Source organism: Dermacentor albipictus, chromosome 4 (assembly GCF_038994185.2).
Source record: "Dermacentor albipictus isolate Rhodes 1998 colony chromosome 4, USDA_Dalb.pri_finalv2, whole genome shotgun sequence".
NCBI classification, from domain to species: domain Eukaryota; kingdom Metazoa; phylum Arthropoda; class Arachnida; order Ixodida; family Ixodidae; genus Dermacentor; species Dermacentor albipictus.
The window spans coordinates 81,570,135-81,585,463 of NC_091824.1; the positions used below are offsets into that span (position 1 = coordinate 81,570,135).

Genomic DNA, 15,329 nt, shown 5'->3' on the forward strand with positions numbered 1-15,329 from the left:
TCAACTAGAATATCGGCTACCCCGGCTTTCTCTATGATCCGTACCGCTGTCTTCCTGCCTCCTAACGTGTAGACGCAGTCATAAACGAGCATTCCAGAAGGCTGTAATGACGTAGAAGGTTGACTCGTGAGCTGCACGCGTGCCCGTGTCCTGCTGCATCCAGCGATGCCACAAATCAAGGATGCGTTTGCGAATAAATTTGGGCCTGAATCAACGTGGCCTGAGTGGTCCCCATAATGGTCCACACACAGCTTACGTTGAGATTCCTTTAGCATTCAGGCTGCTTAAGCCTGAATGCTGAAGTGCATGGATGCAATCTACAGAATGAGTTGTACATAATATAAAGTGTCTCGGTTTGGGGTGTCGCTCGCGTGGCATATATTGCAACTGGACGCCTGGGTAAGGCACCAGCCTATCTCCAGTGGCGGAACAGACCCCTGCTCAAGGTCCACTGATAGACCAGACAGAACGGGGCGATAAGAAGTTGAAAGCTTTGTTTGGCGCTACGCCCTCGCAGTCTCGCCGTCGTAAAAACGCGTGACGCCGCACTCCCGGAACTTGCTGAGCGCATTGGGATGCGAAAATATGCGCGCGGCTGCTGTAGTGTATCTACTGTACAAGCGGCGTCACTCAGCTGTGACGGCCGGGTCGCCTTTCGGTAATGGTGTGCGAACATTCGATACATTTTTTTAATACGAATCAAACATTATTTGCTATTTGATTCGATTCGAGAATTCACTATTCGAAATTGTCGAATATTTGTTACTGTTCAAATGAAAGGAATAACAGCGCTCATTCGAGTCTCCAAGGAGAAAACTTCAGTTGATTCAGCTCCAGTTGGCATCTACATAAGGCCAAGAAGGCTCGGTATGGTAGATAATGCTTGTTGTGAATCATTTAAGTGTTCTGCAGTGAACGATTAATCCTTTTGTGACGTGTGTGTCCTATGTGCCTATCTGCCTGTGTACGTATGCATGTGTATGTGTGTGTGTATACATGCATGGGCTCATAAATACCCAGTGGAATGTGTACATACATTGAACACTGTGGCCCCTGGGGCACATACTGAGGTACGTACACATCGACGCACGCAGTGAATTCGCATTTGGGTTTCGGACACTAGTACGGCAAATAGACTTGTTTCCATTCTAGCTTTCTTTTTCTTTTGGGTACAAAAGAGGAATCGTACAAACTGGACCTTATCACAGAACCACTCAATTTATAGGTGGGCCTTTGTACGTGGTTCCACGCCTGACACCTGATAATAATCAGGTGTCGCCCACTGATAATAATCGTTTAGTGTGGTGTCCTATCTATTGGTCTACATATAGTTCATGTCCGCACTAGCGGCAGTGAGAAGGCTAAGGCAAAAGTAGTTGCCTTGCAGCGTCGAGCTTGAGCCTCTGAAATGTGTCGCGGGCGAACAAACGAAAATTTTCAGCAACAGTGCGCTAAGGTGCGCATAACTTTGTCTCGGTCCTAACGAGCTAATATGTGGAATAAGTGCGCTGCTTTCTCGATGAAGTTGTTCCTTCTATCTTTCAATAACTATAGTTTTATTTTGCCGCTTGTGTACACAAAGACACCCAAGTTTTGTAGACTTCAAAACTTCTTTTAAGGCTGATTCGCCGGGGTGGATCCGTGGCTATGGCGTTTACTGTGCACGAGGTTTCGGGTTTGGTACCCGGCCGCAGAACTCGCATTTTGATTATGTGAAACAAAAAAAGCGCTTCTGTGCTTAGTGCACGTTAAAGAACCCTAGGTGGCGAGAGCCCGGACCCCTCCATTATTGCGTCCCCTCATCGCCCCAGTGTTACTTTCGAACGTTCAACCACGTGAACCAGTCATTAACTCGTAACATTAACTCTTAACTTAACTCCTAACATTAGCTACACTACACGGTAACTACAGCTGCTTCGGGCATGCCGACTATGACCAAAACCTCAGCGAGGGGACGATTAAGCCGCACGTAGACACGGCCGCCAAATTTTTTTCCGGGGCCATGGCCGCAGAAAAAAAAAAATTGCTTGTCTTGCGACGTAATACATGCATGTCTTGCGCCGTAAGTCGAGCGATGTGCGCGCGTTCGAGATTGCCACATCTCCAGTCAAGTCATTGGCACCTCCGCCTTTTGAGCAGTGGCCACTTAGTACCTTGTGTGTGCCGAGCTGTCGCCGCACAACGTTTCCGCCGTGTTATCTCTTAACGTCCCCAACGAGGTACCGATCCGTCTCGCTGGGAGCCAGACGGTGTGGCGACAGTTTTAACGTCTTCCTTGTCAAGTGCTACGAGGTCGTGCCCCCTCCAGTCATGGTACGCCAGAACCATTCTCACAGCGACGCAGGGGGAGACCGTCCCGATGACCATTAAAGCGTGACCACCACCTCCGCAGTCCAATGCCCACTTTTATTTCTCCTTTAATGGACTGAGGTTTGTAAATCCCTTCAAAAACTCTTTTCAGATGCATTGATGCATTGTATCTGCAGTATCAGCTCTAAAATTATATCTGGCAGTGTGCAGCAGCCTAATGTCAAAGAAAGAAGGAGGGTGGAAGGAGAAGAAAGGAGTAGCCGAAATGTTTGTCAGAAACTCGTATCGCCCGGTTGGTTACCCCACGCTCCGGAAAGAAACAGGGAAATAGAGAGAGAGAGAAAAAAAAGATACCGAAGGAAAACGCATTGAGCCCGGTAAAGGCATGGAAATAAGTAAAGCGCTTGCTATCGTTTTCTTCACACTTTGAGCGCCGTAGACAACCTAGCCGAAATCACCTTCTGAAATCTGCTTCCAGCCTTGCCTTGTATTAAACAAGTGCATTCTTTTTCGATGGTGCCTATAGGCGTCAGAGTATCATTTTCAGCTATTGTCTATTAAAATAACCTATTCTTACAAGGAACCAAATTTTTTTTCTTATCTATAAGTTCGTGCTTTTTAACTCGCTTTGTACAATATAAAGAGCCGTGAACCAGCCAGTATAATTAATACGTTCATCCTGCTTCCAGCTATTCGAACTAATCGTTGTTAGTGAGCGACTGCGGGCCAGTCAGCATGTTAAAGAAAGCATAATCGCCATAAAAACAAAAGCAAAAATCACGGAATCCATATTAAGATATTCGACGTGTTTCACTCAAGTTCGAAGACTGCAAAAATGTGAAGTGCCTCTAGTTCCAAAAGATACAGAGGAAAAGATAACGCAGTCATCTGTTCATCCTGTGACCTCTGCTGAGGTGTGCACGTTTTACAACCGCGCCTACAAATGTTCCCTGTTAAGCCTAGCGCAATAATAAATGCGCATCATGGAATCAGCTAATATAGCAACCTTAGGCACCGATGCTCTTGCTCGCCGTAACCTTCTCAGTGAAAAAAAGAAGAAAAGGAAAAGACTGACCATGGATGGTTTATTTGAAGATGTTTTTATCCGTTAACTTCATAGATTTATTGACAGATGAGCGGGTTGGCTCGTACGAGCAACTGCACAGGTCATACGAGCACTTCCGTGTGTCGCTTGCCTTTAGTGCTTCACGATATCTGCGTGCCCTTTTGTCCGCTTATCAGAGACAAGGACTCTGTGTGAAAAGCCCTTGAGACGTTCGGTCGAGAAGGACTCACCATGTTACTGCATAGCGTGGGCGGCGACATTTTAAGCACTTGAATTACTACAGAGCAAATTGTGTAGAAAGAGTTTTGGTCCCTGAAGATCTGTCTAGTCCGCAGATAATATGTCGCGTCAAGAATTGTGCTGTCAAGAACCTTCTGTATGTTAATTTGAGATGGTGGACAAGCAAGTTAACTAGAGCAGTCACTTCATACACAGCAAACCAATCATAATAAATAAATCGCCACCAATAAACCAAGCACCAAGTTATCAACGCGCAGACAGTCATCGTTTACTGCATCCCTCCTGCGATGATAATAAATAGTACACAAACGCACGAGCGTGCTGAGTATGAACATTGCCCGCATGGTGTGTAGCTGTCGTATACGATACCGATGGGCTAATTAACCCGTTAATTGCAGACTAATTGCGTGCAGTATTGGAATTGTGATTACAGGAGCGAATGCTTAATTACAGTCCCGGCGAAAAAAAGGTACGGCAGAACTCATCTCACGATGATTGTCGATGGTAATGAAATTCAGGTTTCAGCTCCAGGTTTCAGCTCCAGGTTTTTGCTATCCAAGAGTATTCGAGATTCTACACACGGGCGCCTACTGACACAAAAGACATTCGATCTGTTTTTTTCTGCTTTAATAACTAGCTAATGACCCAGTAATAACGGCACGAAACCTCACTTACTTCAGAGCACTATAGGTAATTATTTAGAGTCGCACGTGTTTGTAGCGACCAGCCCAAGTTTTGGTTTCAGAGAGCAACGAGATGGGCCAGAGAAGGCCCATCTCGTTGCTCCTTGAAACCAAAACTTGCGCTGGGCACGTGATCACAAAAACCTCTGACGTATGCTCTGACACGCACGCCAGCGCGCATGCTGGCAAGCGAGCTTCATGTTGCTAGTTCGCCTGCACGTGCTTTGCGATGTCCTCGCAGCCATCGTCAACCTCGTTTTCGTCGTCCAGCGGCGACGATTTCCTGCAGGCGGAAGTCACAGTTGTATTAGACGTGGCCAATCATTTTCGATTCGACCCACTAGTAAACAGCGACTCGGGTATTGCGGCCGGCGACGGCGAGGACGAACCTCAAAACCCTCGCACCGGCCACGTTCAATGGCAGTCAAGCTGACAGTGTGGGAAATTTGCGGACACGACAAAAACTGCCGCTTAATTCTGCAGTTGCAGCGACACGGAGAGCGTCCCACTACAAGCAACAACTGAGAAGAGCACATGCAAGCAGCATGGCAGACAACGAAAATTCGTGACGTAGCGTTTTCTTGTTTGTTTGCAATCCTTCCTTGATGTCGATATCGCAAGGTGCTGCGTTTTGCAGTTGGCTGCGTGCACATACTTTAAAATTCATTTTGAGTATATTCTAAGCCATACGTTCTATATGTTCCTATATACCCCCTATACGTTCTAAGCTATATTAATCGATGTTTTGCAGACGATGTGTGTGTGTGTTAAGCCTGTTTTGATGACCTTCGATGCAGGCTGGTTTTATCAGGCGGGAAGTCGGTTGTTTTGCGCACTGTCGCGCCTGTAAGAAGTTTCGCTCTGAAGGGTGCAGATATGTAAAGCGAAAAGCCCGTTTGGCAGCTTGTGCAGACTGCCTTCAACTGCTGCTAGACTGTGTGCATGGTAAATCTTTCCGGTCGCAGTCACATAGGCCTAACGCAACACATTAATCACAAATCAATCAATCAATCAATCATGAGGGAGCTTTAGAAAGAAAAATGAACGGCGTTAACGCACGCTGTCGACTTTGCGTACAAAGGAAGCCAAGCAGTGTTTTGCCGCTGACTCTGCCTTTTGGTTGCGCCAAGCCACTTCATCCCTCTATTCCTGGAAGTTACGATTTCAAACTGAAGGCCATGGACACACAGACCAATCCAATCAAGCAAGCAATAAACTGACGCGCACTTTCGAACGTAATCAATGTGTTGGTGGAAAATTTTACCCTCTTGATGGCTCACAGCATACTCGCTTCCTATGCACTGCAGGGCGACGGTGGCGGGCCCATGGTGTGCCTGGTGGACGGCTTCTACGAGCTGGCCGGCCTGGTGTCCTGGGGATTCGGCTGCGGCCGGCCCGACGTGCCGGGCGTCTACGTCAAGGTGTCATCCTTCATCGGCTGGGTCAACCAGATCATCAGCGTCAACAATCTTTAGCGCCTCGTCGCTCCTGGGACCGACTCAGTGGCATCCCCCCTCTGGGCGCCTCAACGTGTGCGCTAGCGCAGACACTCGTCACAAATCTCCGGTACACGAGTTCCTGAGCAGAACGCTACGCGATCTCGGTGCACCTGCCTTTCCGGCAGACAGCAATCGGGCCACAGGGCTGGGACGAGGCTTCACTGTCCTTAACACAACTGTATTGTGCACAAAGCCAGAAACGCTGGTGCCCGTGAGGTTCCTCTGAAGTACGCGTCGCGCTTCCTCTTAAATGCGCTGCGGTCACGTGTTTTAGGAGTATACAAACTGGCAGGTACAAACATTACAACTTTATTCACGCCACGCTCATTACACTTAAGGCATGCACACATGGTCTAAATAACTTGTACTCCTAGAAACAACACTCGCATAATGCCTTCATAGGGCTTGTGGTTGTCCTTGCTGATAGGCTCTGCTGAGTGTAAAGCGCGAAATTTCTTTGCATGTCTTCAGTCACTCCTCGTCATTCGTTGAGAGTGCGAAAACATGCACGGCCTTAGCACACATTGAGAAGCAAATTTTTTTTATTATTATCATTTTGTTGTCATCGAAAGTAGCGGCCTTACGGATTCATCCTAGTCCCGTGCCAATCGAACATCTGGTTCTGCGGAACACTGCAAGAGTGCAAATGTCATGTCCCCGGATTCACGGAAGGATGAGTTGTTTGTCTTTGCACGATATTACTTAGTCGCCACGTTACAGCCGTTCGTGTCGTTAACGTTCCATATTTTCTTTTATCTGCCTAATATCATGTAGTACGTCATCTTGGCTGGCAGTATAACAGTATTGTCACTCAGCACGTACATCAAAGCCTATTCGCCAAGATTTGCTAGCCGCTGGACATGCGTCGAAACAAGTGCCACCTAAGCTTATTCACTTTTCTACAATGTGCTCAGTCGAATTCTTACCATATATTCATGCATCAATTTCATCGTCAGAAAACATTTCAAAGAAGGGTCAGCAGATATTAATTAATAAAAAAATCATAATATGCGAGAGAAAGGCGTTGAATTAAAAGGAGACATCGGTGAAATATGAATACTCCTAGCACATATTTGATTGAGTGACGTTATTCTGTTCCCTGCCTTTGTTTAGCTGCGTGTGTTTTCACCTTTCATCACACATTTCATTCTGTTCGTGTTGCATCATTTTTATTTATAATGCGCGCTAATACGAAACTACTTTCTATACATGGCGTTCAGTCAGAAACAAAATCTCTAGGTCTCCTTGCTGGCTCATCTTTATTGTCTAAAACATTCTACGTGTCACAGCAGTTAAGGTAGAAAGAGAAGTTCGTGAACAATGTCTTGACGAGGTCTGTACAGGAGGGAAGGCATTTATGAGCGCGAAATGAAGACTAAAGAGAAGGAAAGGAAAAGTTGAAATAAAATGTATGTTTTGTCCGTGTTTTTCTTTGATGAATAAATTCATTACGTTGACGCACCACGACAGACATCCGGTGGGTTGTTGGTTGACTGGAAACAACCGATGCAATTGTCAAACTGACACCTCGTGGGAGCTGGACATTGCGTTCACGTTTACAACGCGAACTTAATACGCACATGCGGAGAAACAAACAAGCTATGCGAGCACTGGTCTAACTCAGTTGATAAACTCAGTTGGTTGCCCAGCGCTTGTCCCGTCTACTTGTTTCTTTCTCTTTGCTTGCGTGCGTGCGTGCGTGTGTGCGTGCATATGTGTGTGTGCATGTGTGACGACTCATTAAACTCAATTTATCGTAATTCCGTGAGAGAGGTTGTACAGATGTAAACTGTTTATAGTAAAAATAATGTATTCTCTATACCACGCCCTATTTAGGTTGCAACATTTTGCGACTCGATAACAAGATCTGTGCACCTTACCTTAGTTAAGAGTTTTACAGTGTGAAACATGCACATATGTGTTCGGAAATTATTCTCGTTTCTGTTGTGTGGAAGGGTTTTTCTGTTTAAAGAAATCACTGAAAATTATCGAGCGTAATATTCGGGACACCCTTTGCGACTGTTCTTATCTGAACACAGCCGGCCAGCTGGCTCCTATACTGCAATGACGTCATCGCGCATTCCCATTAGTCTGGTGCTTTGGTCACACATGCGTTATAGTCGGGCAAAAAAAAATTGAAAAAATAATTAAGAAAAATAAATGAATAAAATACAAAAAAGAAAAGAAGAGGTCATATAGTATGCACACGGAGAATTTCAGGTAGCAAGTGTAATTAGAGAGTAGTTCGGAAGTAATTTCCCCGCAGAAGCCTTGAACAGCTCGCTGCACGTGCTCTCGCCTGCTTGCTACCTCAACGCACCGTACAAAAAATTAGGACACAAGAGCTCCGAAAAACCCAAGCTCAACTAATTTAGTGAGTCAGCAGAGGCAAAAAAAAAAAAAGAAGCACGATCTGAGTTGCTCTTTTTTTGTTGTTACCGTAAGAACAAGCTCCGAATAAATTATGAATTCAATTTGGATTTTGTTATTAGAACTACACATATATAGGGATGACTATATAGCGGCCTAAAAGTAGGCAAAATTTTCCGCTTAATATAAAATAATCTAACATGTCTTTGCTGTAGTAGATTCATAATTCCCGAGTAGGCATTCTGTAAATGTAATATGAAATCAGCCATATCTTTAACGCTCTTAAATTGGACCGATTTTCGCTACTGTTGCAATTTTGGTGTTTCAGGGATTTTATTACAAATCTAACACGGCAGTAAAGCTGCATATTATTTGTCTTTAACTTGCTAGAAACCCCTTGAACACTCGTCAGAAATTTTTTTAGCTTCGTCGCCATGGCTAAAATGGCTCCACAAAGTCACTGATTTCCGAGTCAGAGAGAGGTGCTTGGCAAGAAATCAAAGTTTGGCAATTAAAATAAAAGATTGCTGCAGGCGACGGCAGTCTTATTTTTCTTGAGCCAATAGCTTTAATGGTGCAGAACTACTGAAATAAGTTTGGTGGTGTATAATGTTTTATTTTTTGTGTGATAGGTCTTCAAAATTGTAAGTCGCGAAAATGCTCCTCTCCACGTTTAGTGAATTACAAAAAATTGGAGGCTTATCAAGGTTAAGCTCAGTGGATGCGAAGCATCCACTGGGCTTAACCTTAGCGTATCCTTAGCGTTTGGAGGCATCTTGACCGCATACACGCCCGGCGCAAAGACGCTGGCGCGGTTGCGGGCACAGAGACTGAAGGGCAAGATATAGTCCGGCGTAACGCGCGCGCGCGGCCACGCGCGTCGCGGTTAAGCGACGTCGGTAAAAAACGCGCACTCTACAGTCCGGCGTCCCGGCGTAGCCGGCGTGCTTAGGCGCGCTTGGCGAGCACAACGCCGCCGGCGCGGAGATAGAGCGTGTTCTATTTCACGCGGCTGCCGCTAGACCAGAATGCACTGCGCGCTGCAGCGGCAGCGAGCAGAAGGCAGAATGGCGGCCTGCGGTGCGCGTACTGACAGGGCGGCTGTGGTTTTTTGAACATCCGTGTGGGATGACAGCGCGAGTGAGGACGCCTGCTTGAAGCGATTTGCAACCTTCCTTGTGTATACGATGTGAAACGCATGGACCACCGCGACACAGAGCGCAAGAACAACGCGTGGGAAGCTATACGAAAGCAGTGTGGTCTCGCCACAGGTAAGCTGCATTTCGCAGCTCCTGTACTAGCTGGTGGTAGTCGCCGAGTTGAGGGCGCTTGTCGAATAGCTTTCGCATGTACATACATGGTCCGCTTCCGTTTTTGACGTAGCCGAAGTACTAGCAATATGAGTGCGATGTTCTGGCTGTCAGGCACGGCGGCCGCATTTCGATGGGGGCGAAATGCGAAAAACACCCGTGTGCTTAGATTTAGGTACACGTTAAAGAAGCCCAGGTAAGAAAGAAAGTGGTTTTCGCCTGTAAAACCTTATGTTTTTTTTTCTGGCCGTCAGGACAAGTTAACACCATCCCGCAAAAGTTTTCATTTTAGCGCACAAACAGCGCGCGGAACGAGAAGCGCGCGCGCTACCCGAACGACGCGCATGCGCCATGTAAACAGCTGTTCGCCGCGGCGAAGTTGCGCTCCCGGACGCACAGATGGCGCCAGCCTCGAGCTGCGCGCGCACGCCGAACTCTAGAGGAAGCAAATTTCTTGCACCCCTGGCGTCGCTAGCGCAGCGTATCCGACTTCGCCTGCCGCGGCCTGGCGCGCCGAGAACGCCGGACTATATCTTGGCCTTATATCTTGGCCTTGACGCGACGGCGGGCGCGCGCCGCTTCATCCCTGGCGTGACGTCACATATCACGTGATGCAGCGATGGTGGCGCCGCCGCCGCGTCGCGCGCGACGGCGCGAACCGAAGCGTGGAGGCCTCCGCCGGGCGACGTCCGACGGCGCGATATGAGGCCCCATCTGCAGCCGGTGTGACGTCATCACGTGACGTCACATCATGTGATCTCACTTCAGGGTCAATGGTGGCCACCGCCGGGAGGCGACCGACGGCGCGATATGAGGCCCCATCTGCAGCCGGGGTGACGTCATAACGTGACGTCATGTCACGTGAACTACTTGAAGGTCACTTGAAGGCCAATGGTGGCCACCGCCGGGAGGCGACCGACGGCGCGATATAAGGCCCCATCTGCAGCCTGTGTGACGTCATCACGTGACGTCATGTCACGTGACCCCACTTCAGGGTCAATGGTGGCCACCGACGGGCGTCGCGCGAAGGCCCGAAACCTACGTTAATATGCTTCGCATAATATTCATTTCAGCAAATGCGCGCTGCGTCTCGCGAAACAAAGGTTTATTCCTTTCTGCAGAGACATTTGCCCACCTCGTGTAAAATTTTCGTTGAAAGCAAGAAATAGCCTTGACGCCTTTAAGTTCGTCCTGATCTGATACACACCTTAGAGTGCCTGTAGTCTTGTCTTAGTCAGAGCGCCCACTGTTGATGCACTCCGAGCGTGACAGTTGCTTTTGTTTAGCAATTACATGGAAAATCGAGGCGCGTTTTCGCCGTCGCCGTTGGCGTCGGCGTTGTCGTGCTTTGTCTACTGACGACGCATGCGCGGCACGCGCGCGCGGAGATTTAGAAGACATCCAGAGGCGCAGAGTGCGTTTTGCTGCAGCAACGGCTCATAGCGAATTCGTACCGTCAACGCTACGCTCACTCGCCACGGTGGCGGAACCAGGGAACGCCGTGCCTTCCTCTGATGGCATGATGCGTTCCTGCTGAGCTGCTGCTTGCATGCACTGGCCTGAGAGGACCGGGCAACAAATGCCAAGCTAACGTTATCTAATATTTAACTCGGCGCTGACGGTATCATCTTGTGCACTGCCGAGGTGCGACGCCTGCAACACCCCTACCGTTCAGCGCTCTACCGGCGCTCTTCATCGCGCCAACATTGTGAGACGCCTGGTAGCATCAGGGGCACTGTTCCCTCCGCGCTGCAGGAGTTGTTTTGAGCGCTACGTAGCACCGGCACGTCGCACCAACGTGCAGTTAGAACTAGTGCAGCAACGTCAAACCGGTTTTGAGGAAAAATCGGCTATCCGGTTATTCTATTCGCCGGTACGTTATTCGAATTTGAAAACCGACAAAGCGGAGGGATTGGTTATTTGGTTGGTTTTTCGGTTAATAAAAACGGAAAATTTGGATATCCGGATATTTGTTCTTCTGTACTTGTGCGGAAATTGCCTCTCTTTCTCTCTTGTAATCTTGTAGTGTAGTTATTTTTTCAACCGCTCTCACAAACCCGATATCTGCTCTGGTTGACCTCGGTCCTTACCTTTCCTTTTTTAAACACCAAATTTTCGTTTCCGAATATCCGGCTAACCGGTTACTTAAAAAGGGTATCGTGAATATCCGTTTTCTTTATCCAGAAAACCGGATAACCGGTTTTCGAGACTGGATTCGCTTTCATCCGTATATACCAGATAAACGGTTTGACGCATATTTGCAAGCACTAGTTAGAATACCGTCGCAGTAGTTCAGGTGTAACGCTAAACCTTACCACCGCTGTCAATGCTTCGCCCTTCGGGCGAAACTGCCAAATATTTTACGTGAACGTTGTCCTTTCTATTTAGTCAGATGGTAACATCTAGCTTGAATTGTATTAAGCCAGCAGAATGGGTGCACACAGTCTAAAAAAAAAAAAAGCTTTGACTGGTGTTGCTGCCTTGTTAATCATAGACGCAAATATTTGTGCTGAGATGTTCGCGCGATTTTTTTTTTTTTTTTGCATAAAGTGCAGAGAGAACATGGTATGCAGGCTTAGACTCTGCTGCGGACACTTAACTGAGGGTGCCCGATTGCCATTCTCAAGCGGAAACGTGAATAAGCGTCACGTTTTGCCGACAGCTGGATGAATTACCTGCTCTTTGAAGCTTGCACAAGCACTGAAAGCTTTCGCAGGTACAAGCAAATGTTCAGCATTCGCTTGTTCGAATTAGGCAAGTGCTTGACTACGCAATGAAAATGAAAAGGCACCGCATTTGGCAAAAGGGATGCGCTACCGTAAGCTTACCTTGAAACTATTAGATGTTTCACTAATCCTAAGAATTGGCAATGAAGTGGCGAGTGACCATTCAACGTTATCCCAGCCTACTGCTTAAACAACTGTTCTGCAGTCGACTTCTATAGGGCACCTTAGGGCACACCACATAATGACGCAGACCAAAGAAAAGGTCGTTTCACCAGACTATGCTTTATACCATCCGCAATAACAAAGCATTGTCAAACTGTGTGAGTCCACACCGCAAAGGAGGCACAGTGCGCGACGAGGCAGATAGCGGAAGACCCTTGAACCCCAACCCGGCGCCAGTGTCCATTTGCGACTGACAGAGAATGCGTGTAGTCAGCCTTCGCCATCCTTCATTTGACTCGTAGACAGTTTGGTCACAAACAGAGCAACAAAACAATTCGCCATATTGGTACTGGGCTGCAGCGGACAATCGCGACAAATTGCGGGAGCGGGAGAATTTAGTGCGATTGTCTGCCTTTCGAAAGCTTGTCGTACCCGCTAAGAAACGCTAGCCAAGTTTCTGAGAGCTGAAGAAGTTCAAATTCGTGACAAGGTCCCCGTTGGACAAAAGCCAACATGGTATCGTTCGTATTGATGTAGAGCAGAGGACAGTCAATGCATTACCAAGAATCTTTTTGGCCGCGAGACGCAGTTAGACTCGACAAGAGCCGCAGTTTGGTCAGTCATGTACCACTTCCTTTTGACTGTAGTCACAAAGATGAAAAGCTGCTAAATTGGGTAGGAAAGAGAGAAAGGAAACAGCTAAATAGAAATATATATGGTAGCATGTGAAAGGGAGTGGTAGGTAGGTGTATGGTTGGAGAGGTTGGAAACAGAACACGTCCATCTTACCTCAATGTAAAGATAAAAAATAAAAATAAATTTGCTTTAAAATAAACAATTATAATGATAACAAAAAGTACACTTTATAACACGCAAACACTAATACATACAACACTGTCACTTGTCAAAGAGGATGGCGCCTTGGCGGGGAGAGCACCAACACCGAGGAATAAGGGTCACGTTCAAATCAAAATACAATTCTGACTTGCTGCGACGCTGCTCAGTGTTTACCCGAGAAAAAAAATACAAGAAATGTGGAGCAATCTGAAAAGCTTGCCCATTTTGTGAAATATTTCGTATGAAAAAAAATCCCTCCCGTATGTATCAAATTTTTTATCATTTAGCAGGCTTGCCATGAGCATGCCGAAAATACGTCAGAAGTGTATAAGCGATGGCGACGAGCTGATGTTAAAGAAGTTTTTCAGAATGGTAGCGTATGCTCTAACATAGCGTCTATTTTGACAAGAGCGCTTTTTCGCACCTCTCATTTGACTAGCCATATCCAAACAAGAGACGCTAATGATAAGTGAACCGTCTTCGAGCACGGAGTGGAATGAAAGAGTTAGCATTTCGTTATATTAGTTAGCATTTCGAGATGGTGCCATGATGCCACCCACTCTCCCTTCCCCGGTTCTCCCTGCTATTTGCGTGATTTCAACAATGTTGCTAACGTGAAGTCGGCCATTGCATCTACACGTAAAACGTAAATTTGTGACGAAGCCTGCTTACCGTGTTTCGCACAACCCCTTGTGACCCTTTTCATATTGTGGCGCAGGAATCGCGTGCTTTTCAGAATGCGGCAGCCTCGTGCCGAGCGTCATGCACCGGGTCGATTCAACCACTTTGTACGAGCACATGTCTGCTACAGTCCAGCATAAAGTATTGTCCATCAATCAACAAGAAATTTCGCGCAGTTGACGCACAAGGCTCAAGAAATAAGCGTAGGTTTTTCAAGCGTCTCGGTTAATCGAAAATCGACTCTTCGCTATAGTGATCAAATGTGCAGTCACACACCTCATCAATGTATAGTTAAGGAAATCTGACCGATAGATTCTCGTTTTCGCTTCGCTATTGACGTTTCTTTATCAATTGGGTCATTTCTTATTGGACGGAAATTTTGAACCAACTGGTAAAGTTCGGCGCGCGAAAGATTGTACTGCATCGCTAGTGACGTAAAAAATATTGTGTCATTGGAGGCATACCTTCAATTTTGCGATATATTCGGAGACAATAATATCAATTGATGATAATCATGTTACTAAAGAACCAGTGGTTTTAGCTTGTGATTAATTGGCTCATAAGTACAGCCGGTTCCATAGAATGAAAGCCACAATTGTATCGTGGCAACGTGGCTTGGTATGTCAAATCTCACACTAAGATGTTAAAGCTTTTATTCAGATCGGTATAATAAACGAAAAATCCGTATACCGTATATATTCATGTAAGGGCCGCCCCGTGTAAGGGCCGCACCCCCACTTTGGCGGGCAAAGTTTTGGTAAAAACTTCGAAACGACCCGCCTGAAAGCAAAGTTAGTTCCGTTGTCACTAGACGACGCTAGCTGCTTTCCTGTCGACGCCGTGCCATTATTTCTTTGCGTGGCGCGTCGTCGCGGCAGTGTTGGCATGCAGTATTTCCAGTCAGACCGGTGGCATTTCCTCTCTAGAGAAGAGAGCCCTGTTTGGGTCAGCGCCGATGTTTGGGGATGTTAGCGGGCCGTCATCTGCCTGATTCGTGTAAGGGCCGCACCCAGCCAAGATTATAGAAAAAAGTGCGGTGCTTACACGAGTATATACGACATTTGGGAACACAATTTGCGCTGCGTCTTCGACGCTGATGGGCATTTCCAGTGGCATTCGTGCCATCACCAGAGGCTGCAGTTGTCGCAATAATGATAATCACAGTTACATCATAGCAGCAATCGGCGTCGAACGAAATAAAGAATCAATAAATTATAAGTTACGGACAAAGTAAAATACTTCAATGGCTTCGGTGTCAAAAGGGAAGCGCATCTCTGCAACCTGTGAACTGCAATTTCGGCGCGCAGACACGGACGGTAGTCAGATGACCGTGCTAGAAAATATAATCTATCCTAAAACCGAGTTTAAAAAGCGTCGGTCAGAAGTTCTCACTCCAAATAGGAAGGCACATTCGCCAGAGTGTTCCTATGGCAGATATGGGTACC

At 46.9% G+C, this 15,329-nt stretch overlaps 1 protein-coding gene across 2 annotated transcripts in view; it reads left to right on the forward strand.

Moving 5' to 3' along the window:
• The window catches only part of mas (trypsin-like serine protease domain-containing protein masquerade), an 89,451-nt gene extending 82,226 nt beyond the window's left edge, over nt 1-7,225 (forward strand). For both annotated transcript variants that reach the window (XM_070537172.1, XM_065445946.1), the window contains exon 9: nt 5,607-7,225. In XM_070537172.1, coding sequence (XP_070393273.1) covers nt 5,607-5,774 — 168 coding nt within the window. In that variant the 3' untranslated portion in view covers nt 5,775-7,225. The remainder of the gene's footprint in view (nt 1-5,606) is intronic.
• The last annotated feature ends 8,104 nt before the right edge of the window (nt 7,226-15,329 follow it).